Source organism: Coregonus lavaretus (assembly GCF_964263955.1).
Source record: "Coregonus lavaretus genome assembly, chromosome: 12".
NCBI classification, from domain to species: domain Eukaryota; kingdom Metazoa; phylum Chordata; class Actinopteri; order Salmoniformes; family Salmonidae; genus Coregonus; species Coregonus lavaretus.
The window spans coordinates 19,001,018-19,026,085 of record NC_139999.1 but is presented as its reverse complement, the minus strand read 5'-3'; the positions used below and the strand labels follow the sequence as shown (position 1 = coordinate 19,026,085).

General features: G+C 42.1%; 2 protein-coding genes and 1 pseudogene across 3 annotated transcripts; all 3 read left to right on the top strand.

Annotated features, from left to right (window-relative positions):
• Positions 1-9,061: 9,061 nt before the first annotated feature.
• On the top strand, positions 9,062-10,384 carry LOC311138931 (uncharacterized protein; the record flags this gene model as incomplete). Its single annotated transcript, XM_084173745.1, has 3 exons — positions 9,062-9,179; positions 9,287-9,413; positions 9,573-10,384. The coding sequence occupies 3 exons, from the start codon at positions 9,062-9,064 to the stop codon at positions 9,835-9,837; spliced, it is 510 nt and encodes a 169-aa protein (XP_084029871.1). The 3' UTR covers positions 9,838-10,384.
• A 422-nt stretch (positions 10,385-10,806) lies between these two features.
• LOC311138429 (glutathione hydrolase 7-like) lies at positions 10,807-16,549 on the top strand (annotated as a pseudogene). Its single transcript has 15 exons — positions 10,807-11,059; positions 11,199-11,476; positions 11,584-11,738; positions 11,874-11,991; positions 12,186-12,253; positions 12,340-12,413; positions 12,561-12,742; positions 12,826-12,913; positions 13,182-13,350; positions 13,444-13,532; positions 15,381-15,533; positions 15,656-15,773; positions 15,914-16,051; positions 16,177-16,276; positions 16,398-16,549. The product of its transcript is annotated as a glutathione hydrolase 7-like (transcript).
• A 2,866-nt stretch (positions 16,550-19,415) lies between these two features.
• cyld2 (cylindromatosis (turban tumor syndrome) 2) lies at positions 19,416-24,603 on the top strand. Its single transcript, XM_084173044.1, has 9 exons — positions 19,416-19,707; positions 20,731-21,223; positions 21,986-22,118; positions 22,778-23,022; positions 23,139-23,307; positions 23,638-23,770; positions 23,932-24,039; positions 24,313-24,392; positions 24,539-24,603. The coding sequence occupies exons 2-9, from the start codon at positions 21,158-21,160 to the stop codon at positions 24,595-24,597; spliced, it is 993 nt and encodes a 330-aa protein (XP_084029170.1). The 5' UTR covers positions 19,416-19,707; positions 20,731-21,157; the 3' UTR covers positions 24,598-24,603.
• The last annotated feature ends 465 nt before the right edge of the window (positions 24,604-25,068 follow it).

Genomic DNA, 25,068 nt, shown 5'->3' with positions numbered 1-25,068 from the left:
ACAAATGATAGTCCCACTAATGATAGTCCCCTGTAGCTCAGTTGGTAGAGCATAGCGCTTGCAACGCCAGGGTTGTGGGTTCGTTTCACAAGGGGGGCCAGTATGAAAAATGTATGCACTCACTAAATGTAAGTCACTCTGGATAAGAGCGTCTGCTAAATGACTAAAATGTAAAATGTAAGCACAAACCAGATGGGATGGCGTATCGCTGCAGAATGTTGTGTTAGCCATGCTGGTTAAGTGTGCCTTGAATTCTAAATAAATCACTGACAGTGTCACCAGCAAAGCACCATCACACCTCCTCCTCCATGCTTCACGGTGGGAACCACACATGCGGAGATCATCCGTTCACCTACTCTGCGTCTCACAAAGACACAGCGGTTGGAACCAAAAATCTCAAATTTGGACTCATCAGACCAAAGGACAGATTTCGACCGGTCTAATGTCCATTGCTTGTGTTTCTTGGCCCAAGCAAGTCTCTTATTATTATTGGTGTCCTTTAGTAGTGGTTTCTTTGCAGCAATTCGACCATGAAGGCCTGATTCACACAGTCTCCTCTGAACAGTAGATGTTGAGATGTGTCTGTTACTTGAACTCTGTGAAGCATTTATTTGCGCTGCAATTTCAGAGGCTGGTAACTCTAATGAACTTATCCTCTGCAGCAGAGGTAACTCTGGGTCTTCCTTTCCTGTGGCGGTCCTCATGAGAGCCAGTTTCATCATAGCGCTTGATGGTTTTTGCGACTGCACTTGACATTTTCCGGATTGACTGACCTTCATGTCTTAAAGTAATGATGGACTGTCGTTTCTCTTTGCTTATTTGAGCTGTTCTTGCCATAATATGGACTTGGTCTTTTACCAAATAGGGCTATCTTCTGTATACCAACCCTACATTGTCACAACACAACTGATTGGCTCAAAGAAATTCCACAAGGCACACCTGTTAATTGAAATGCATTCCAGGTGACTACCTCATGAAGCTGGTTGAGAGAATGCCAAGAGTGTGCAAAGCTGTCATCAAGGCAAATGGTGGCTACTTTGAAGAATCTCAAATAAAACATATATTTTGATTTGTTTAACACTTTTTTGGTTACTACACGATTCCATATGTGTTCTTTCATGGTTTTGGTGATTTCACTATTATTCTACAATGTAGAAAATAGTAAAAATAAAGAAAAACCCTGGAATGAGTAGGTGTGTCCAAACTTTTGACTGGTACTGTCTATGTATATACTGTATATATATTTCCTCCTAATATTGTACAATCTATGTGTCACTTCATTGGCCTGGGCTATTGTTTGTTTGAATTGAATTGATCTCCGTTTGTCAGTCAGAGTAGCCACTCATGTCGATCATTTGTGTGGTATAAAACAAAATTCAGTTTAATTTCTTCTGTCATGTAAGTGACTTAGAGTTGCATGAAATGCTTTTTTAAAAGGCAAAAAATAAAATCAAACCCAGCAAAAAATACATCCCCATGTGTGGAAATCCTAAAAACGCCTCTGCTCAACTGTAGCCTATACCACATGGCAAACGTTATTATGGCTTTATTATAAATGGGCTTTTTCTTCAACAGTACATTTACCACGCATCGAATTGCATCTTGGTGCACAGATTTGTTTACAGAAAATTATGGTGTGCCTGGAGGAGAAAAAAACTAAGCCCCTGGGCCTATGATTTCTTAATCCGGCCCTGTGTGTGTGTGTGTGTGTGTGTGTGTGTGTGTGTGTGTGTGTGACACAGTGGAGGCTCCTCAGAGGAGGAAGGGGAGGACCAAACCCTGCTCAGTGAATTTCATAAAAATATAAATAGTGAAACATTAAAAAAGTTATCCATTTTAGATAAAACTATGCTAAATATATTCACGTCACCAAATAACATATTAAAACACACTGTTTTGCAATTAAGATCTACAGTAGCCTCAACCGCACTCTGTATGGTAGCACCATGGTGTGGCCAGAGAACAGCTAGTTTCTGTCCTTCTCTGGGTACATTGGCATCAATACAAAACCTAGGAGGCTCGTGGTTCTCACCCCCTTCCATAGACTTACACAGTAATTATGACAACTTCCACGTCCTCCAACCTATCAGAGCTCTTGCAGCATTAACTGACATGTTGTCCACCTAATCAAAGGATCAGATAATTAATTTAGTACTGAAAGCATAAGGTACAGCTAGCTAGCACTGCAGTGCATAAAAAGTGGTGAGTAGTTGACACAAAGAGAGAGAAAGACAATAGTTGAACAGTTTTGAACAAATTAATTTCTTCAAAGATTAAGGAGAAGCAAGAGAGAGAGAGCGCTAGCTATATTTTGTTGTATTTTTTTTCACTTTCACTTACTTAGCTAGCGAATGCAGCTAGCTAGTTAGCCTACTCAAACACCCGGCTCAAACAGAGAGGGATGCTATGTTAGCTAGCTGGCTATCCAACACTGGAACTCTTCCAAGTCAAGGTAAGCTTTTGGTTTTATTAATTTATTGCCACTGGGGCCCGCCGGTGTAACTGCTAAACTGCTTGCTGACTGTACACTGTACTGCATGATTGTAGCGGGTTTACTAATGCGTTAGTTCTAGTAGCTATGTTGACTATGACGTTAGCTAATATGGTGACAACAAATGTAGGCTGTGTGTAGCAGTTAGCAGTTTGAAGGTTTTTTCGCCTGGTCACAGACACCTGTTGTGAACTAAAGTCCGCCCACAAGCGAAGGGAAAAAGTGAGAGGAGGAGAACGCGTAGATGCGAGAAGGAATTATAAAATTATCAAAGGGATCATGCTGTTTGTATGTAGCTGCAATGAAAGTGAACTGTGTTTGCGTGTTATCAGGGTTGTATTCATTCCACCGATTCTGTTGAAAAACTTTTCTTAAACGAAAGCAAATGGAACGAAACGGGGATAAACATACCTGAATTTGTCCAATAGAAACTCTTGTTTGCAACTGTTGGACTAAGGATTACATCCTAGATCAGCTCGATGCAGGCAAGAGTGTGCAAAGCTGTATTGAATGTGTCAATGTCTGTCACCTTAATTACTCAAATTTCTCTCGACCTGTTTACTTTGTAAACTTTAATTTATAGACTAGGTTGTAGCAACCGCATGATGGGTATAGGGAAAACTCAAGTATCATGTAGTAGCCTAAACCTATAGATGTTACATTGAGCTGGGTGAATGGAATATGAATGACAGTCATCCAATATGCTGTAGTAGAAATCAGGCCATGCTCATTAAAAAATAAAATAATCCTCCCTCATCTTAAATGGCACCGACCGCCACTGGTGTGTGTGTGTGTGGCTAATGAGAAAGTCACCCAGACTTTGCTGTGACAAAGTGAAAGAAAAACAGTGACACCAATTGACAGAGTTGCTGCAGAACTACATACCTACATACGAGTGTATTTGGTTGAGGAACTATTTTTGTTTAAAATACTGCTGACTGTGTAAGTAGCATACTAGCACCTAACTGTAATCATGGAAACAGTTGACCAAATCCCAATGCAATGGATATGGAAACAATATCAAATATTTATATAGGCCTATATAAAAAACGAATATGAGTTCAGCTAACACAAACGGGCCATCAGGCCTCCATATCCCCTCATCTATTGACACAGCACCTATCTGACATCTACATAGGGTGTGTTCGCAAATCCACTCTGGAGTGCCTGAGTGCGCTCAGAGTGCGTTCTGGGCTTTGGTAAATTCGGAGCTTTATCAGATTGTCCTTTCATAAATTCAGAGCTTTTCGTTCTCTGAGCGTTCAGAGTGCACACTGGAAGCTCTGGCCAAGGAGTAAGTAGGGTTGATCCAAGTTTTCTGGCTCACAAAGGCAGGCACCCAAGCTAACTGGCTAAAGTTGGCTAGCTACTTCCAGACACAAATGAGAGAACACCTCACTCTGACCATTTTACCTGCACTAGCAGAGCTGGTTAGGCTGTTTTCATTTTATCGAAAGCCTTGGTGACTATAGCAATGTTATTACGTGTTTCTGCAGACATTTAATGACACTGGTCATATTCAAGGGTGTAAATTTCTCAGTTAATCTGCGCTCTTGCACACTCAGTCGAGTGCTCTGAAATCGGAGTAGATAGCCAGAGGGAATTTACGAACGCACACATCGTTTCTCTCTCTCTGAAATCGAGAGTGGAGGGGCGAGGTCTTCACTGGCTTGTAAATGCGACTTTCAAATTAGATCCCGCCCTAGTCTGGAAAGCTACAGTAGGATACCCTGTCCCAGTCCCACAACCGTTTGATCCCCTCCCCCTCACTGTGTCAAATCAAGTGCGCGAAAGGGAATTGAATACATTGTTGGTTGTATACTTTGTAACACTCTTTATAACTATCATCAATTCGATACATCGCGCGGCCTACCATAGCTTTAGAACTTTTCAATGGGTAAAGGGATTATGTTTACTATGTATGAGAATTCTTGAAAGAAATTGAGAAATACTTAAATAACCAAGAATGTTGACAAATTATTCTAATTATGACGTTTTGAAAAAGGTGAATATAGCCTAATAATGAAAATACGTAAGTACTTATGCAATAATAGGGCTAATCTAGATGCATAGGCCTAATAAAAAATGTATTAGACTCGTGAGTGGACGACAGAGAGAGCCTTCAAAGGTTGCTGCTGGTCCTTTTGCAGAGGTGTTGGTGTGAGTATTTTATCACTAATAATAACTGTTAATTTAACAAACTATTTTTATTGAAGGTAATCACCTCAAGCCTAGACAACACTGCTGCAAATGCAAGTCTTTTAACATAAAGGGACAATAAGCCATTGTAGGTCTGCACAAAATGAGGGGCAGACGCGCATCTTTTTTAACTGCGTGATTGGTTGTAAACCTCGAATAGGAGGGGGAAGAGGTGGTGCTACCGTTGCTGTGATATCTCGATCAGCTGTTTTGATTACATTTGGAAAGAAACAGTTGCAAAGACCAGACAGGGAATCAAGAACAGATGCAAATCTTTGGAAAAATTGTGCAGAGTTGCAGTTATAAACCGATGCCTCATCAAAGGAAAACGCATTAATTAAGGAATCGGTTACAAAATCTCTTCAAATACACTTTTGGGGTTAACAGAATGTCCTACTCAAACTGGGATATATTCTACGAATATAGGTACGTTTTATTTGCCTCTAGGCCAGCTCTAACATGAATGCAAGAGGGGCGTCTTTCCAAAAAGGAGATAGACATATTTAATGATGTTCTATTATTATCCAGTCTTTCGATGCTGAACTACCGCTGGCTGTCATTGCAACTGCCCCAATTTCAGACCAGACTTTGGTGTTATGTCACTTGCACCAAAGGAGTAGGCTATAGCCTAGCTTTCATATCCAGTTATTAATTTCAGTTCTTTCTCTGTTGATATAAGGCTAACGTTCAGGTTTTCTTTGTCATCGTGAAATGGTTTATTTAGTCTTTCAGTGGTATCCCAGCCTCGTCCCTCGTCCACTCTGCTCAAGCTGTTGTTTAGGTTTTGAATAATGATGTCAGTTGCATACACATCTGACGCATTCAGGGACGATGTTTTGTTTTTGTCAAGCCACTGCCATAGGCCGCATATTTGCTCAGCTGTGTAGCTGCCAATGATATATATATATATACACTAGATGACTAACGGGGCGCTGTTTTGGAGCCACCACGCCTCCATCTTGGTACTCCCCCTTCGTCGTAAAAAATAGTTTGAAAGCTATAAAAATGAATTTATTAGTGTCTACATTTGTTTTTGCCACGTTTATTCTATTACAGACACCTTAATGCATAATTTTAAATGATATTATGTGAATTAAACATACAAATAAAGGAACATGTTTTTGAATATTTATTATTAAGTATAATTTTCGAAAATATACTGACCAAAAATATGAATGCAACAATTTCAAAGATTTTACTGAGTTACAGTTCATATAAGGAAATCAGTCAATTGAAATGAATTCATTAGGCCCTAATGTATGGATTTCACATGACTGGTGCAGCCATGGGTGGGCCTGGGAGGGCACCCACTGGGGAGCCAGGCCCAGCCAATCAGAATGATTTTTTTCTCCACAAAAGGGCTTGATTACAGACAGAAATACTCCTCTATCCTCTCCCACTACCCGCGACTGGACTTCCTCATTACCATATTTGGTAGTGAGAAAACGCTTTAAACAGATGCTTCAGCTTTATAGCCCCTGTGGCGTGTCTGGGTTTCCCATTCTGTCTGTGACTGCTTCTTCTGAGGAGTGCCAATATGGCCGACCGGTAGCTTTAAAGCCTCTCATTGGCCAATACATAGCATCAGCAATTCAGGGTTTATATACATCATTGGTAGCTGCCAGCATCAAGTCCATAGGACACTGATCTGTGGTAGAATGCCTGAATATCAACTGTCCTCATCACCCCATTTCTCCTCAGTCTTGCAGATTAGATTTCCAAGTCCATACAGTTCATAAGGACTTTGATTATGCGTGTGTCACTAGGTACTTTGAATGTAGAATGGAATGGTGCTACAGTGAGGGAAAAAAGTATTTGATCCCCTGCTGATATTGTACGTTTGCCCACTGACAAAGAAATGATCAGTCTATAATTTTAATGGTAGGTTTATTTGAATAGTGAGAGACAGAATAACAACAACAAAATCCAGAAAAACGCATATCAAAAATGTTATAAATTGCTTTGATTTTAATGAGGGAAATAGGTATTTGACCCCTCTCAATCAGAAAGATTTCTGGCTCCCAGGTGTCTTTTATACAGGTATCGAGCTGAGATTAGGAGCACACGCTTAAAGGGAGTGCTCCTAATCTCATCTTGTTACCTGTATAAAATACACCTGTCCACAGAAGCAATCAATCAATCAGATTCCAAACTCTCCACCATGGCCAAGACCAAAGAGCTCTCCAAGGATGTCAGGGACAAGATTGTAGACCTACACAAAGCTGGAATGGGCTACAAGAACATCGCCAAGCAGCTTGGTGAGAAGGTGACAACAGTTGGTGCGATTATTCGCAAATGGAAGAAAAAAAATAACTGTCAATCTCCCTCGGCCTGGGGCTCCATGCAAGATCTCACCTCGTGGAGTTGCAATGATCATGAGAATGGTGAGGAATCAGCACAGAACTACACGGGAGGATCTTGTCAATGATCTCAAGGCAGCTGGGACCATAGTCACCAAGAAAACAATTGGTAACACACTATGCCGTGAAGGACTGAAATCCTTCAGCGCCCGCAAGGTCCCCCTGCTCAAGAAAGCACATATACATGCCCGTCTGAAGTTTGCCAATGAACATCTGAATGATTCAGAGGAGAACTGGGTGCAAGTGTTGTGGTCAGATGAGACCAAAATGGAGCTCTTTGGCATCAACTCAACTCGCCGTGTTTGGATGAGGAGGAATGCTACCTATGACCCCAAGAACACCATCCCCACCGTCAAACATGGAGGTGGAAACATTATGCTTTGGGGGTGTTTTTCTGCTAAGGGGACAGGACAACTTCACCGCATCAACGGGACGATGGACGGGGCCATGTACCGTCAAATCTTGGGTGAGAACCTCCTTCCCTCGGCCAGGGCATTGAAAATGGGTCGTGGATGGGTATTCCAGCGTGACAATGACCCAAAACACACGGCCAAGGCAACAAAGGAGTGGCTCAAGAAGAAGCACATTAAGGTCCTGGAGTGGCCTAGCCAGTCTCCAGACCTTAATCCCATAGAAAATCTGTGGAGGGAGTTGCCAAACGTCAGCCTCGAAACCTTAATGACTTGGAGAAGATCTGCAAAGAGGAGTGGGACAAAATCCCTCCTGAGATGTGTGCAAACCTGGTGGCCAACTACAAGAAACATCTGACCTCTGTGATTGCCAACAAGGGTTTTGCCACCAAGTACTAAGTCATGTTTTGCAGAGGGGTCAAATACTTATTTCCCTCATTAAAAAGCAAATCAATTTATAACATTTTTGACATGCGTTTTTCTGGATTTTTTGTTGTTGTTATTCTGTCTCTCACTGTTCAAATAAACCTACCATTAAAATTATAGACTGATCATTTCTTTGTCAGTGGGCAAACGTACAAAATCAGCAGGGGATCAAATACTTGTTTCACTTACTGTATCTAAAAGGATCCTGCCGTTTGTTAGGATTCTAGGTCAGTGGTTATGAAGAGAATACAAGGTGAGCACATAATACCACAGTGAACTCTGCAGCCATGGGCCTCATGCCCCTAGATCTGCAAATCTGCTCGCTTATCTATCCCAAAACGGTTCTCATAAGCTGAATGTGGTTTATCATAAGCAACCATGCTTTCTCTGCTTGGGGTGGAGGGATTCCCTGTGTGCATGACAAAAGCAAATTCAGAGACCGGCAAATATAGCCGTTTGCCAACAAACAGCTGTATCAGAAAAATAACATTAAAAAATGTGTCCTATGCTGAGAGCCATTGCATTGAGAGGATGCTATGAGGTTGAAACTATATGCTGCAGAGTATAGCGTAGCCCCTCCCCTGTAGGTTTAATAGCAGATGGGATCTGACAATGGAGCGCTGCAGGGGATACTGGTTATTCAGGCCCTTATATTCATAAAGGCCTCATTGGCCAATCAATGACCACCATGGTCAGCTGACCTTGGGTTGCATTAATCAACATGGGCCAGTATGGATGTGTGGGGTCCAGAAATCACTCCTAATTCATCACTGGGGGATTGATTAATAATTACCATTATTTTCAAAAAGGTCCAAGGATGCAAAATGACAAGAATAAGACAATGTTGTTACAGCAGGTTTGAGTTATGGGACCCAGACTTTATGACAATGTTTTTCTCACCTCCAGATCAACCAGGTCTTTGTGAGAAGTATTTAGACACCCAAAGCCTCTGCTGCTAAGTCTGAATTTCCTGCCAAAGAAAGGAGAGGAAAGGACAAGAAAGAGAACACAGGCAACGACCTCATAACACCAAATCACAACCAAGTCTGTGACCCAGAGTCCGAGGCAACACTTCCTTAGCAACCGCCTCATAACACCAAATCACAACCAAGTCTGTGACCCAGAGTCCGAGGCAACACTTCCTTAGCAACCGCCACACAGAACAGAACCCAGTCATGTTCCGAAGGCTCACTAGTCTGTTTTTTGGAAGAGATGAGGACATCCCTACAGACCAGAGGACATCCAACCCTGCAGAAATGCTTGAGGAAGGGTGGCTTCTGATCAACCATCAAGGTCAGTATCTCACAGGAAGTAGTGGTTGAACTGTAGCTACATACTGTGGATCGGTGTGCTCTGCTGGACGAAATATGGATAACGCTGGCTCTCTTGTTGCTCTACAGAAGCTGTCAATGAAGTGAACCCATTGGAGGAGCAGGTAGTGGAGTGTGCCAACACGTCTATCTACAGATGTCCCTCCAACCCACCTGTCACTGAGGAGACTGAACCCATCTCAGAAACTGGCGTCAGGTGAGAGAAATACTTTTGTGCGTTTGACACAGGAAGTTGTCAAAGCATTTGACAATATCCGTGTTCTGCCACTGATTCCAAATGTTTCAGTGTCTGCGTGTATATGTGAACAGTTGTGGGTGTGCATTTGTGGGCTTACAAGCATGTGTTTCTCTGCAGGATGTCAGAACCAGAGGTCCCAGTCCAAAGAGGCGCCACCAGCCCCAGCCGGATCATTCGTGGATCAGTGTCCATGGCTGGACAGCTGGCTAAGGTCACACAGGTTGCCCGTGTCCAGAGGGCTCAGACCCGGGTGGACCGCCGCCACCTCACACGGAGCTGCATCCAGCGGCAGAACTGTGTCCGCCAGCGAGCTCAACGCCACTCCTCACGCACGCGCACCACCTACCTCCAACAGCCAGGCCACCGCAACTTCAGCCACTGAACACCCAGCACCAGGGAGCACTTTTAACACAAGAGCAACAGGAACCTTTAATCTGCTCACACCATACACACACACACACACACACACAGACAGACATGCTCAGACACCTTCACAAATGCAACATAAATTGATTGGCAGCAGATTTCCAGCGAAATAAAGTCATAATTCAAACACATTTTGCAGAGTTCACTCTTGTGTAAATGAAGGTATTTCCCAAATGAATCCTATCTACACCATATGATACAAAACACTAAGCTTGTTACTCGGAATTGTCACCTGTTCACTGGCAGCTAAAAATTACTTTTGAATCTGTACTGTATATGACAAGAGAATGAAGATGTTTGTAGGCTTGATAGTGTGTGGCTATGGCAAAACTGTCAGTGGCATGCACATTTCTGTGCAACGCCTATGCAAAAAAATTGCTAAAACATATGTAGAGGGAAATTAAAAGGTATTTGTATCATTGCATGTATGTATTTTGTCGGATTGTTGTGTGTGGGTAAAAAATATTTCCTATAGCAATAAAAAAGGATGACCCACGTGATTGCACCATTGTTCCTTTATTCCATTATAGTGTCAGAACCGCATGATCAGGGCTATTTGATGACCAAAAGGCATTACTAATGTTATCCAATTCATCAATGTTATGCGAAACAATATGTGAAAGGTTACAGAGAAACAGCTCTGTGTATACTACTCTTTTTTTTTTTAAATGGCTGATCAATTGGTTACTTAATTGGCATATCTGATTGGCTGAGTAATTCTTAACCCCTGTTTGTCATTATTGAGGTGTTGTATGTTCAAGGGGAAGGTCAGGTAAGAGGGAAGCTAGCAATGGAGAGCTCATAAAACTGTGTTATACTTTCTGTTCCTCTAGATTAGTAACATAGTGGAATTGTTTTTGTGCATCTCTAAATTCTACTGCTCCAACACCTGTGTTGTACCTTTATTGTATAGCTTTTTTTCACCATGCTGACTTGCAGGTTTGCCAGTCATCAGATGGGAAGGGAGAGGGTAGTCCTGTGTCTGTCTAATTGTACATCATGTGCTTATCTCTGTGTGAACATAGGGAAGATGGATGTGAGTCCTGAGACTAAACTTAGTAGCAGTCAATCACCAGTTGGTTACAAGAGCTTTGAGGGCTTACCTCAGTTGACTGTGGATGACACATTGCCCAAAGGGCAAAATGGGAACTTGCAGAAAGAGCATAACCGAAACACAGGTAGTTGGTTTGGCAGCAACTCAACACTACTTACCTGATGTCAAGTCAAATATTGCTTGTATCAACCACAAATTGCCACACATAGCTTTTTAGCCCACCTCCACTCTAATTACAGGGTCTAAAATCTCTCCCTCTCCAGGTCTCCATGGCCATGGTGGCCTCAGCCTTGCCCCAGACCTCAAAAGTCTCCCAAAAGAATTGCCCCTGAAAAATCTAGCCTCTGGGAGCCAGAACCCTAACCTGGCTGATCTAAGCTTGTCCTCCTTTAGAGAGACGGATAAGGACCCCCTGTCTGGGGGACCAAGTAGGTGTGGCCCTTGGCAGGATGGCATGATACCCATCTATGCTGCTTCTCTCACCATTGCCATAGCAGTCACCACCGCTATGGTCCTGCAGATTTATCTAGGGACAAATGAGGTATGTACACCCTCTCCCACTGACTTAGAAAAATGTATAGAAGCTATTCAGAACAACTTTTACTTATTACCTTATTTTCATCCCCATCCTTACTATAATGGGGTCAGCAGGTCTTCAGAGCGAGTGTGTTGGTGACGGACCATGAACGCTGTACAGAGCTTGGTCGTAGGGTGCTGAATGATCAGGGCTCCAGTGTGGATTCTGCCATTGTTGCCGCCCTGTGCCTGGGAATAGTCCATCCACACGCGTCAGGTATTGGCGGGTAAGTGTCTATTGCATTTGAGAAAGTTAACAGCAAGTGCACAATTTATGTGGCATAATGATTGTCCAGAGGTGATCATGTGGATGGACAGGACATCCGTGGTCCACCCAACTTCATTCATGTCTTTGTCTGTAGGGGAGGGGTGATGCTGGTTCATGACATCCGAAAGAATATAAGGAAGGTGATTAATTTCCAGGAAACGGCACCCTCTGGAATCAAGGAGGAGATCCTGCAAATTGACCCGGAGCTAAAGGTGATGTGCTGTATGACAACAGTGTATGAGTAAAAATACATAACTTATTTTAGATCTTTCATTTGTAGGATAACACAATGATGTGTTGAACTATTATCTCGAATTGTGTGGCTAGTCTCAGATAGTCATTCAACATGTACACTGAGGCTTCAAAAGAGATGTTGAAATTGTAACATCTTTCCTTAACCATCCAGCCAGGTCTGGTTGTAGGTGTGCCAGGCTTGCTCAGAGGGTTGTACCAAGCCCATAAACTGTATGGAAGGTGAGGTGTTGTCATTTGTTATGTGCAATTTCATGTTTGTGTTCAGAAGCGTGTACTAGCCTATGGTTGTTATTGTTTCACCTCAGACTGTCATGGGAGGATATTGTCACCAGGGCTGCCAATGTAGCCAGAAACGGCTTTAATGTATCTCACAGATTTGGTAAGGAGTGATTCACAATGATCCCAAGTCTTTTTTCTTACTGTTTTACTTCTCATGCATGTAGAATCTGTATAAAAGCCTCATTACAGGACTAGACCAATTGCAGGTTTTCACCAGGAGACTTTTGATGTTTGTCTAACCCTGCAGCAGAGGCCATAACCAAGGTGAAAGGTCAGAATATGTCATTGCGCTTCAGGGACATGTTCTTGCCAGGAGGCCATGCTCTGTCCCCCGGCTCTCTTATGAAAACACCCAGTCTGGCTGCTGTCCTGGAGGCTGGGGTGTCAGAATTCTACAGTGGGACTCTAACACAGGAAATGGCCAATGAGGTAAATAAATGTGTTAGTTAAGAACATAGCCCTCAGTAAATGGCATTGAATCATACACAGATTTGACCAGTGTTGTGTTTTAGGTGCAAGTAAATGGAGGAGTTCTAACCAAGGAGGATCTCAGCAACTACAGTGCAGTCATAGAGCAGCCAATTGAAGGCCTGTATCAGGGTAAACGTAGTCATACTTCATACTCTTTATAGAAAGTAGCCTACAAACAAGGAAATCCTACATTATGTTGGGATTACTTGCATTTGTCTACATAATATTATGTCTACACCAGTGGTGCCTGGTGGCACTTTAAATGGGTAGGAGGACAGGCTCATAGTAATGGCTGGAACATAATGAATTGTATCAAACACAAACACCTGGTTTTCCATGAGTTTGACACAATTCACTCCATTCCATCCATTATGATGAGCCATCCTCCCCTCACCAGCCTCCTCAGGTCTAAACAATATTACCTGGCAACACCTCCCTCAGGATTTCGAGTTCTAGTGCCACCTCCCCCTTCTATTGGTGCTGCTCTGATCTCAGCCCTCAACATTTTGGAGGACTTCCACCTCAAGGGGAATAGTACAACTGGGAACAACCACTGGATTGCTGAGGTACTGTATCTCAAGCTCTGAAGTGAGACCCATGTTATTTACAGTGTGCAGGTAAGGTTCCCCTAATAAAAGTGTATTGTATTCATTTTGAAGTCACTGAAAGCGGCCCTGGCTATGGCCAGTGGGCTCGGAGACCCTGTGTATACCCCGTCAGTCTCTGCACTCGTCTCCAAGATGCTAAGGTAAACATTAACAAGCGTGCATTCACTTCCTCGCCATGTTCTAAGTAGATTAGCCATGCAATTTAAGTCCTTCTGAAATGCAATGACAGGAATTTCTGTGAACAATTGTCTTCTCTTCTGATGTGTACAGTGGCTTGCGAAAGTATTCACCCCCTTGGCATTTTCCCTATTTTGTTGCCTTACAACCTGGAATTAAAATAGATTTTTTGGGGGGGTTGTATCATTTGATTTACACAACATGCCTACGACTTTGAAGATGCAAAATATTTTTTCTTGTGAAATAAGACAAAAAAACAGAACTTGAGCACGCATAACCATTCACCCCCCCCCCCCCCCCCCAAAATCAATACTTTGTAGAGCCACCTTTTGCAGCAATTACAACTGCAAGTCTCTTGGGGTATGTCTCTATAAGCTTGGCACATCTAGCCAGTGGGATTTTTGCCCATTCTTCAAGGCAAAACTGCTCCAGCTCCTTCAAGTTGGATGGGTTCCGCTGGTGTACAGCAATCTTTAAGTCATACCACATATTATCAATTGGATTGAGGTCTGGGCATTGACTAGGCCATTCCAAGACATTTAAATGTTTCCCCTTAAACCACTTGAGTGTTGCTTTAGCAGTATGCTTAGGGTCATTGTCCTGCTGGAAGGTGAACCTCCGTCCCAGTCTCAAATCTCTGGAAGACTAAAACAGGGTTCCCTCAAGAATTTCCCAGTATTTAGCGCCATCCATCATTCCTTCAATTCTGACCAGTTTCCCAGTCCCTGCCGATGAAAAACATCCCCTCAGCATGATGCTGCCACCACCATGCTTCACTGTGGGGATGGTGTTCTCGGGGTGATGAGAGGTTCTGTGTTTACGCCAGACATAGCGTTTTCCTTGATGGCCAAAAAGCTCAATTTTAGTCTCATCTGACCAGAGTACCTTCTTCCATATGTTTGGGGAGTCTCCCACATGCTTTTTGGCGAACACCAAACGTGGTTGCTTATTTTTTTCTTTAAGCAATGGCTTTTTTCTGGCCACTCTTCCGTAAAGCCCAGCTCTGTGGAGTGTACGGCTTAAAGTGGTCCTATAGACAGATACTCCAATCTCCACTGTGGAGCTTTGCAGCTCCTTCAGGGTTATCTTTGGTCTCTTTGTTGCCTCTGATTAATGCCCTCCTTGCCTGGTCCATGAGTTTTGGTGGGCAGCTCTCTCTTGGCAGGTTTGTTGTGGTGCCATATTCTTTCAATTTTTTCATAATGGATTTAATGATGCGCCGTGGGATGTTTCAGACATTTTTTTAGAACCCAACCCTGATCTGTACTTCTCCACAACTTTGTCCCTGACCTATTTGGAGAGGTCCTTGGTCTTCATGGTACCGCTTGCTTGGTGGTGTCCCTTGCTTAGTGGTGTTGCAGATGCTGGGGCCTTTCAGAACAGGTGTGTGTGTGTGTGTGTGTGTGTGTGTGTGTGTGTGTGTGTGTGTATATATATATATATATATATATATATATATATATATATATATATATATTATAATTACTGATATCATGTGACACTTAAATAAAGTCAATCTGTGTACAATCTAACTAATTATGTGACTTCTGAAGGTAATTGGTTGCACCAGATCTATTTAGGGGCTTCATAGCAAAGGATGAATACATATGCACGCACCACTTTTATTTATTTGTTCAAATTTTTTGAAATAAGTTATTTTTTTCATTTCACTTCACCAATTTAGACTATTTTGTGTATGTCCATTACATGAAATCCAAATGGAAATCCATTTAAATTACAGGTTGTAATGCAACAAAATAGGAAAAACGCCAAGGGGGATGAATACTTATGTATCTGTGTCTTGGTTAAAGCAAGCCACAGGCTGCAGTGCTCCGTCAGTTGATCAGTGACTCGCAGGCGTCTCCTCCCAGATACTACTCTACTCTATATGACCTGCCGAGTGGAGCTGTGGCCAGCCAGGTGGTGGTCATGGGTCCCGATGACGTCATTGTGTCTGTCACCAGGTGCTGTGATAATAGACCTTAGCTGAAGGAGATAACAGTTACTGTCTGCACCTTTACATTAGCATGATGGATATTGGGTGGGATAGCTTAAGTCTTACACTTGTTCATTTTTTATGTTTCAGCTCACTGAACAGGCCCTTTGGAAGTAGAATTTTAACCCCTTCAGGCATTCTCCTGAACAGCCAGATCGTGGACTTCTCCTGGCCAATTAAAACCAAGGGACTGTTAATATCCAACCTGGTAACAACATACCACAGTACATTGCACCTTTAGGCTGTATAATGTATTAACATAACATTCTACACTTTCAATCTTAGCCCCAGATAAAGAAACAACAATTTTGTAAAAATATCCTATATCAACACTTGTTTTCTTTGCAGAGGAACAGGGTCCAGCCAGGCAAGCGGCCTCTGTCATTTATAATGCCCACAATTGTGATACCGTCTCTAGGTAAATGTGGATCCTATGTGGCCCTGGGATCTTCTAACGGAGAGCACAGCCTCAGTGGTATCACCCAGGTCTGCCATGTAAAAAAAAAATATATATATATACACACACACACACATAATGTTCATGCCTGTTGTTGTCTATAAGTAAAATGTCCTTGTAATTTCATTACCTTTCATTGTGCTTTTTGTTTCAGGTCTTGATTAATATTTTATCATACCACAAAAATCTGAATGATAGTATATCCCTGGGACGACTCCATCCCCAGCTTCAGCCGAGCAGCCTCCTGGTGGACTGTGAGCATTTCTGATGTTTTCTTTATCTCCACATAATTGTGGGTGGGAAATCAGCTTTGAAATGGTTTGAAACTTCAACTCACTTTTTCTAATTCATATCTTCACAAATGTCTCCCCTCAGCTGAGTTCCTGGAGGAGGATGTGAAGGTGTTGCGTCTGAAAGGACACACTGTCCACAGGGTGGGCCTGCTGTCCCTGGTGCAGGGTGTCCAGAGAACCAACGACATCATTAGGGGCATTGTTGACCCTCGTGCTGTGGCTGGCTCTGCCTAGCTTTCTGAGAATATGGCTTTATTTCAATGTGAACATAAGAAGATTAAGTCATATCTGAGTTGTATGTATATTAAATTATTAATGTATTAACATTTTAGATTTTCCTAATGTGATGATAGTATACATTAAGGCAGATCTAATGGAAAGGTGATAGACATCACAGGAGGCTGCTAAGGGGAGGACCGTGAATAATAATATCCGGAATGGAGTCAATGGAATGGCATCAAACACATGGAAACCATGTATTTGATACCATTCCACCGATTCCGGTCCAGCCATTACCACGAGCCCATCCTCCCCAATTAAGGTGCCACCAACCTCCTGTGGTAGACATGAATTTAATCTCAGATCATGTATGTGTGAAGATGTGAGTAGCCTATACCCATCAGCCTAGGTCACAATAGTATAGGTTGTCCAATAGAGGGCACTACTTGCCTTGGCAGAACTAGATAAATATAGTTTGGCCTAAGGTTTGGTAAAAGTTGGAGGCAAATACATTATCGCTCAATCTCTTTACAAATTTGACATTTGCTGTTAGTCACTGCTGTTTTGTCTAGGTAAAGATAATACATATAGCCACCAGCTACTGTATATCTCCAAGAGTGCACTTCACATGTGTGAATGTTGAATGTCAGAGACTCACAAACAAGCCACTAAAACCTGCTCCTAATGATCAATGCAGCGTGGGATGGGTTGAAATGGCAAATATCCAGATAAAAAAAATTAAGTTACTCGATCTTATTCAAATATCAGTGTCACTGTCAACCCTTATTTTAAAGGCATGTCTCTGTTTTCATTGTTGGTTTTAGCTCTCTAGCATGTTTATCAGCAGCCCCAAAGTATTAAGCTGTGTGCTCAACACCTTCCTTACAACACATATTCTCCTACTAGCCAGGGCCTCTTTGGAGTAGAGAATGTGCCAAAGGGCTGAAGTCATAGAAAACTGGCATTGGAAGGTTGACAAGCCAATATACCCCCACTCAATGCCACTATAAAAATCAAAAACGGTATCGTAAAGGCTTGAGAACACATCTTATGAAACTGTCTGTTATTATTGAGAATAATACAAAACCATAATTATGACAGATGACTACCACAGATGACTAACCACATATTCCTGGGTGATGGACAATGTCACTGCTCAAGCCGCTGGCCAGCCCATACGGAAAACAAATGTATTATAATATACAGTGCCTTCAAAATATTCACACCCCTTTACTTTTTTCACATTTTGTTGCATTACAGCCTTAATTTAAAATTGATTAAATGTAGATTTTTTTTTACTGGCCTACACAAAATACCCCCATAATGTCCAATTGGAATTGTTTTTCAACATTCTTACAAATTAATTAATGAATAACTGAAATGTCTTGAGTCAATAAGTATTCAACCCTTTTGTTATGGCAAGTCTAAATTAGTTCAGGAGTAGAACTTGGCTTAACAAGTCACATAAGTTGCATGGACTCACTGTGTGCAATAATAGTGTTTAACATGATTTTTGAATGGCTACCTCATCTCTGTACCCCACAGTCAAGCAGTGAATTTCAAACACAGATTTGGCCAAAAAGACCAGGGAGGTTTTCCAATGCCTCGCAAAGAAGGGCTCCTATTTGGTAGATGGGTAAAAATAAAAAAAAGCACACATTGAATATCCCTTTGAGCATGGGGAAGTTATTAATTACACTTTGGATGGTGTATCAGTACACCCAGTCACTACAAAGATACAGGCGTCCTTCCTAACTCAGTTGCCGGAGCGGAAATAACCCGCTCAGGGAATTCACCATGAGGCTAATGGTAACTTTAAAACAGTTACCGAGTTTAATGGCTGTGATAGGAGAACATTGAGGATAGATCAACAACATTGTGGTTACTCCACAAACCTAATTGATAGTGAAAAGAAGGAAGCCTGTACAGAATAAAACATATTCCAAAACATGCATCCTGTTTGCAACAAGGCAATAAAGTAATACAAAAAATGTGGCAAAGCAATTAACTTTTTGTCCTGAATAGAAAGTGTTATGTTGCGCAAATCCAATACAACGCATTACTGAGTACCACTCTCCATATTTTCAAGCATAGTGGTGGCTGCATCATGTTATGGGTATGCTTGTAATCACTAAGGACTGGGGAGTTTTTCAGGATAAAAAATAAATGGAATGGAGCTAAGCACAGGCAAAATCCTAGAGGAAAACCTGGTTCAGTCTTCTTTCCACCAGACATTGGGAGATGAATTCACCTTTCAGCAGGACAATAACCTAAAACACAAGGCTAAATCTACACTGGAGTTGCTTACCAAGAAGACAGTGAGTGAATGAGTTACAGTTTTGACTTAATTGGTTGTCTAGCCATGATCAACAACCGATTTGACAAAGCTTCAAGAATTTAGAAAATAATAATGGGAAAATGTTGCACAATCCAGGTGTGAAAAGCTCTTAAGAGACTTACCCAGAAAGATTCACAGCTGTAATCACTGCCAAAGGGGATTCTAACATATTGACTCAGGGGGTTCAATACTTATGCCAAAAGTGTGCAAAGCTGTCATCAAGGCAAAGGGTGGCTATTTGAAGAATCTCAAATATAAAATATATTTTGACTTGTTTAACACTTTTTTGGTTACTACATGATTCCATATGTGTTATTTCATAGTTTTGATGTCTTCACTATTATTCTACAATGTAGAAAAAAAAAACTTGAATGAGTAGGTGTGTCCAAACGTTTGACTGGTACTGTATGTCCAGAATATATTTATGAAATATACAACTTGAGCCCATCATAGAATATTTATGTGAATGTATTTTAAAATATATGTTAATTGAAGAACATATTTATCTTGATCTGTCAAGCCCCAGCCCCGCCTCCAACTGACAATGCAGGGGTTGAATTTTCATCATCAGATGAAGAAGGGCAGCTGTCAAGCCCCAAAAATCTTTCTCATGGATAGTGGCCTAACAATTATTTAAAATATGTTTTTCACATGGCGGGTGACAGAGGAAGAATACATTTTGTTTAACTGCCTGCAAACAAGAGTTTTCACCGAGCTAGCTAACACAGCTAGCTAGCTAATGAAAGTTAGTTAGCTAACATTAGCTAGCTAGCTCCTTTTAGCTTGCCGCACCACCGCAACAACTTGCAGTGTGACCGACCAAGGTTATGACCAGGTTAAGTGTTTTTGTTTCTAATAATAGGCCTAGGGTATACATGTTTAAAAAATATATATAACATCTATGTGCATAGCTGATATTCCCTGTCTCTGTCATGGGAAGGGGGATATTATATTGTAGATCATAAGAGTGATAACGTTAACATTACCCCACATTGAAGTTTAAATACCCCTCAGATAAGAGTAGGCTACTTTGTGTTGATAAATGATTTGCGACACTGTGACTGACAACTTGCAATTTTCTCTGACTGATACAATAAGTACTTGCTTAGCTAATAACCACTATCATGTAGCTAGGTATACCCAAATCATAATGATCATTTGTGAATTCTCTGATGCAATACATTTTCTTGAAAAAAAATCACGATCTTCATGCTGAATTGTCTCTGTCAGAGAGGACAGTATAAGACGGGCTTGTTCGGTCACAGAGCTACAGTATCAGTTGACTGGGCTGAAGTACTTCCTTATTCTGAGCTACAGTGGCGAGGATTCAGTTTACCTTGCAATCGAATGTGTGTAGTACTTTGGAGTAACTGCTCTTCAAATACTTTGAAAAACGGCCAGTAAGATTGACTCAATTACATTTGAGTAATAAAAGACTATTGCTAGAAATACATTGTTGCCAGTGTGTACAGATAGTACAGATGTATCTTATTTTGTTAAAACAATGTGATGAAACCCTTACAAAGTGATATCACTGAGATTGATGTTGATGTTAAAAACTGGTAAAGAGTTGTTTTTTTATGGTCAATTGTTTGGGGGGGGGGGGGGGGTCACAAGACAAATAAAACATCTTAAACTGAATTGATTTCAAAAGCTGTGTATACCCAAGTAATGTAAAAAGGAAGTGTTTTTACATTCCTTGCCTCTACCTATCTGTCACTTATTTATAAATTAGAGTCTTTAAAGCCATGCTTTGAGTGTGACAGCACAATGGAATGGCTTTGAATTTACATTCTCGTAATACAAGTGAATGATCAGAAGGATACAATAATAATTTATTTACTTCTTTCCATAACAGGGTGGCTTCTAGTCACACAACATCTGCATTGCTTGTCAGCAGGAATATTGTGCACTTTAGAATAGGGATGGAATCAAAAAGAGAAGGGAAGGACAAGTTCTTTATAGTGACATGGGGGAAGGCGAGAAATGGCTTCGCCAGAGGATGTATCGGCCATGTGGAGGCAGAGATGCAGAAGGGAGAGCTGATGGGACTGTTGTACGGAGGTGGCAGCAGTGGGAACCCTAAGTGCAGGGGCATGGTGAAGATGGAGGACACGTACCCCCTCACCTGCCACCAGGCCCAGGCTCTTCGTATCCCCCTCCAGCAAATGCCTGGAGCTCCTGTGTAACCCCCAGCTTTTTCGGCTATCTGTGTGCTGTCTCAGGATGACCTGGTGGTAGTTAAGCACAAGAAGGGTCACCAGCCAGGGCTGGTTAGGAACCTAATGCTGATCGGCAAGAAGGAGAACCAAGGGGACCTGCTGATGCTGGGCTTTGAGGTTGAGTTTGTGGTGAGTATGCAACTTATATAAATCTGGTATGCAAGTCCATATCAGCATAGACACTGCCATAGAGAAAGTGGAATGGCTTTCACCATTTTGTCCAATGTATAAGCAAATAATCAGGAATTATTACTGTCTTTGATCCTCTCATTGATAAAAATGTAGCCTAATGATTCCACAGTATGGCAGACACTGTGAACTGTACGTGTCAAGTACACCTGAACCTCTCATTGATTTACATGAGTTTAAGGAAGTGAAAGCAGGAGACAAGAATGTCTCTCTCAAGTGTCGATCACACCGACAGCGTCATTGCATTTTGGTACACCAGAAGTACATTAATTTCCAATGGAACGCTGCGTTTGCCTTGCAGCATTACGTTGCAGAGGCAGGTGCAGTGTGTTCTGTGTGGTGCATATGTTCGATTTATCAAACTTATGCGTCAAACTGTATGCGTAGACAGCTTGACAGAATGGTAGCAGAAGGTGAATGTTGAACTTTTGTTGCACACATATCCAGATGATGCTGCGTACCATTTTGCGCAACGACGCTGTAGGTGTGATCGAGGCATCAGGGGAAGATCCATAATGTTATAGGATTAGTTACAGCACATAACTTTTACGTAACATCTGAAACGTAATAACACTGAGCAATTTGCAGTTGCTCGAATGCAGTTTGTTGTATTTCTGGCTTGCCAGTAAAAACTCTCAGCACAGCTACTGTATTGGGATTGTGTTTACGTCATCTAATTGTCCTGTTTCCTTTCAATTTCAGCAGGACTCTAATCAAACAGTGTCGTCCAAGAAGCCTGCCCCTCTTCCCCTGTTCAGTGCAGCAGACATTGTCCAGGTTGTCCCAGCGTACTCTGTAGGCCTTGGCCCTCGCTGGAAAGACAGTCATTCAAAGGGTCAGGACTGTATGTTTACTTGCTAGTGTTCAATCCCCATGCATTCTCATTGATCAGTAAGCAAGCACATATGCCTACATGCATTTATTTACAAAATATGACACATTTACCTGGCTTTTCTAGTCTTTAAACCCATTACATACTTTACTTGTTTTCTTTTAAGAAGCACAGCAATGGTGCCAGGAAAATAATATCAGCTTTCAGAACCCAGTAGCTTGGGGGTCTCATTTCAAACTTGCTTCATAAAGACAGAATTCTTTGAATGGTTATCATCACTTTAGGACTTGCTGCGCATTGGTGCGCCTGCAAGCAAAATACCCCTCCACCCCGCCTCCCCCTTATCAGAAAGAAATGCTAAAATATAAATGCTAAACGTTATTGGATGGCAATGAGCAGCACCTGTGGCTAGACAGTGGGCAAAGTGCGGTTCTTTGTACAGAACTGGTCAAACTGGCCCAGGTGCTCTGGAATGTAGCAGCAGAGATCCATCACATGCTCTGGAATCTGTGTACATTGCATGCTCTGAGCTCTCTGCATACCTCTTATGGAGATAGACATGTTTACCACAGGTCAGTCTCATGACATTGGTCTTGTGACAAGGACAGAAACTATGTGATCTGTCATTCTTACCCCTCCTCTTCAACTTCTTCTCCCCCCAGGTCTAAACAGAAAGGTGGTGTTACGTATCAACTCCATGCCTAATATGGGATCTCGTGGGCGACAAGTGAGCGATATAAACCACGTAGACCAGAATGTCACCCCAACCGAAACCCTGTCAAGCCACCCTTTTCATGTGGGTTCCCTCGTGGAGGTAACGTCCAACACTGGGATCACTGTATATGGGGTAATCCAGTGGATGGGCGTCTTTTCAGAAAATAAAAACGACTGGGCCGGAATTGAGCTGGTGAGTGTAAGATGTGAACTGTATAAGCAATGTTATTGAGCTTGCCTATTATTCTCCTCTGAGATTTCAATATCTCAATCAGATTTGATTCCTCAGCATTATGCTTTTGCCATCAGGATTATGAGGTGAATAATTGCTCAGACGGGATGTATGGAGGTCAGCGGTATTTCACTTGTAAAGGGGGCAGAGCCTTGTTTGTGCCCCTAACAAAGTGCAGTCCAGATGGAAGGTTCCTATGTCCCCCCTCTGAAAAGGAGACCCTCAAAGCCACAGATATCCCCCCAGGTTAGACACATTTTACACTTTACATTTTAGTCATTTAGCAGACACTCTTATCCAGAGCGACTTACAGTCAGTGAGTGCATACATTAATTTTTTATTTTATTTTATTTTTATACACCACTCGTATAGGTCCTTCCTAACACATGCATAAACAGTGTAGATAATCTCAGGTTATGCCATTGTAATAATAGCCTTATAAGCATTGGTTTGCAGACCACACCTCAAACCAAACCAAAATGAATCAAACACCACCAATGAGCAGATATAAAACATTCATCAGTTGTATTTCTGTTATGTAAGTGGTACTTCATGTTTTTGTATGGTTTGCATCAGTCACTCCATTGGAGGAAACCGATGAGAATGTCCCTCCTATCCCTGAGTCGGAAGGCTTGTCTTTGCTTGTGGGCAAGATGAAGGGGATCCAGGGGCACTACAACTCATGCTACCTCGATGCCACTCTCTTCAGGTAAACTTACTTCATCTAGCTCAGTGTTCCTAACACATAGTTGTATGACAGTTTGACACTGTTGGGCATAATTTTTTGTTGAGCCCAGTTTCTTGTAAGAATGACTTAATGCTGCGCCAGGACCACTGCCAAGCTAACAAAGGTAATACATCTCTCCACAGTCTGTTCAGCTCATCCATGACCCTGGACAGTGTTTGCCACAAACAAGCTGACACAGAACAGAGCATATCACACACTCTGAGGAAAGACATCGTCAACTGTTTGCGCCGGTATAAACATTGTCTGTACTTTCAGTTTTCTAGATCCTCTTGACCCTCAGGCAGGCCTGTATTATCAACTGCTCTTCAAAATAAGGACGTTATGACATTGTAATTCACCCAGACTGAAGAGCATGTCTTGATTACTCTGGCACATTGGTAGTGAATGTTCAGGTCCAGTATATGCACTTTATATGAATGTGCATTTCCATGTGTTGTGTGACAGTGTGTTGTGTGTATTGCCGTGTGGCCACTGAGAGTGACATCAGTGTGTGTAATCCCCAGACAAGGTTTTGTGCCTGCTGAGAGCGTAATGAACTTCCGCAAGCAGCTCGGCTGTGACACCTTTGTAACAGAAGAGAAAGGTACTCTCACATACTTATCATAGTGTTGTCTCTATGGGTCTCTTAACAGAAATGTGATACCAGCCAAGGCAATTGATGTCTAAATTATCATTTTTAAATGGCTGCAGTGTCTTTCTCCTAAATGGTGTTATCCTGCCTCCCTGCAGACCCTGAAGAGTTCATCACAATCCTTCTACTGGGTGCTGTGCATGGAGCCATTGCTTAAACTCAGGTTTGAACCAGTTCACCTTTCACCTTTCTCTGCTGCTCTATTTGACCTCCTGACCCATATCTTTCTCTTTCTTGCAGGTTATGCTGTAGGCTACTTATTGCTCCTTGCTTCCCCTCCTCACACTGCTCATCTCCATTCTAATGGTCTGGGCTTCTCTCTGAGTTTCTGTTTGGTCACTCTGCCATGATTGAGTTGCTTAGCTTGATTGTTCTCTGGGTCTCAGGTCGAATAACGACACATCTCAGGATGCCTACACATTCCAGATTATTCTGGATAAGGAGCAGGTGACACAGACTCCCACTGTTCAGCAGCTGCTGGATACCTCCTTCCTGTCTTGTGGCCTCAGGTTTGAGGAGGTGGGTGGTACTGTGCAAGGTTGTCTAAGGAGCAATGTTTACGAGGCCTTGTAGACCGCCCACGTTTTGTTTGGAAGGCAATCCCTTTGCTCTAATGTTTAATGTCTCT

Coding starts and splice junctions, on each gene's coding strand:
- cyld2 (XM_084173044.1), top strand. CDS start 21,158: ATGCTGATCGGCAAGAAGGAGAACCAAGGGGACCTGCTGATGCTGGGC. Junction 23,023..23,138: donor ACTGGGCCGGAATTGAGCTG/GTGAGTGTAAGA, acceptor TTTTGCCATCAG/GATTATGAGGTGAATAATTG. Junction 24,040..24,312: donor ATCGTCAACTGTTTGCGCCG/GTATAAACATTG, acceptor TGTAATCCCCAG/ACAAGGTTTTGTGCCTGCTG.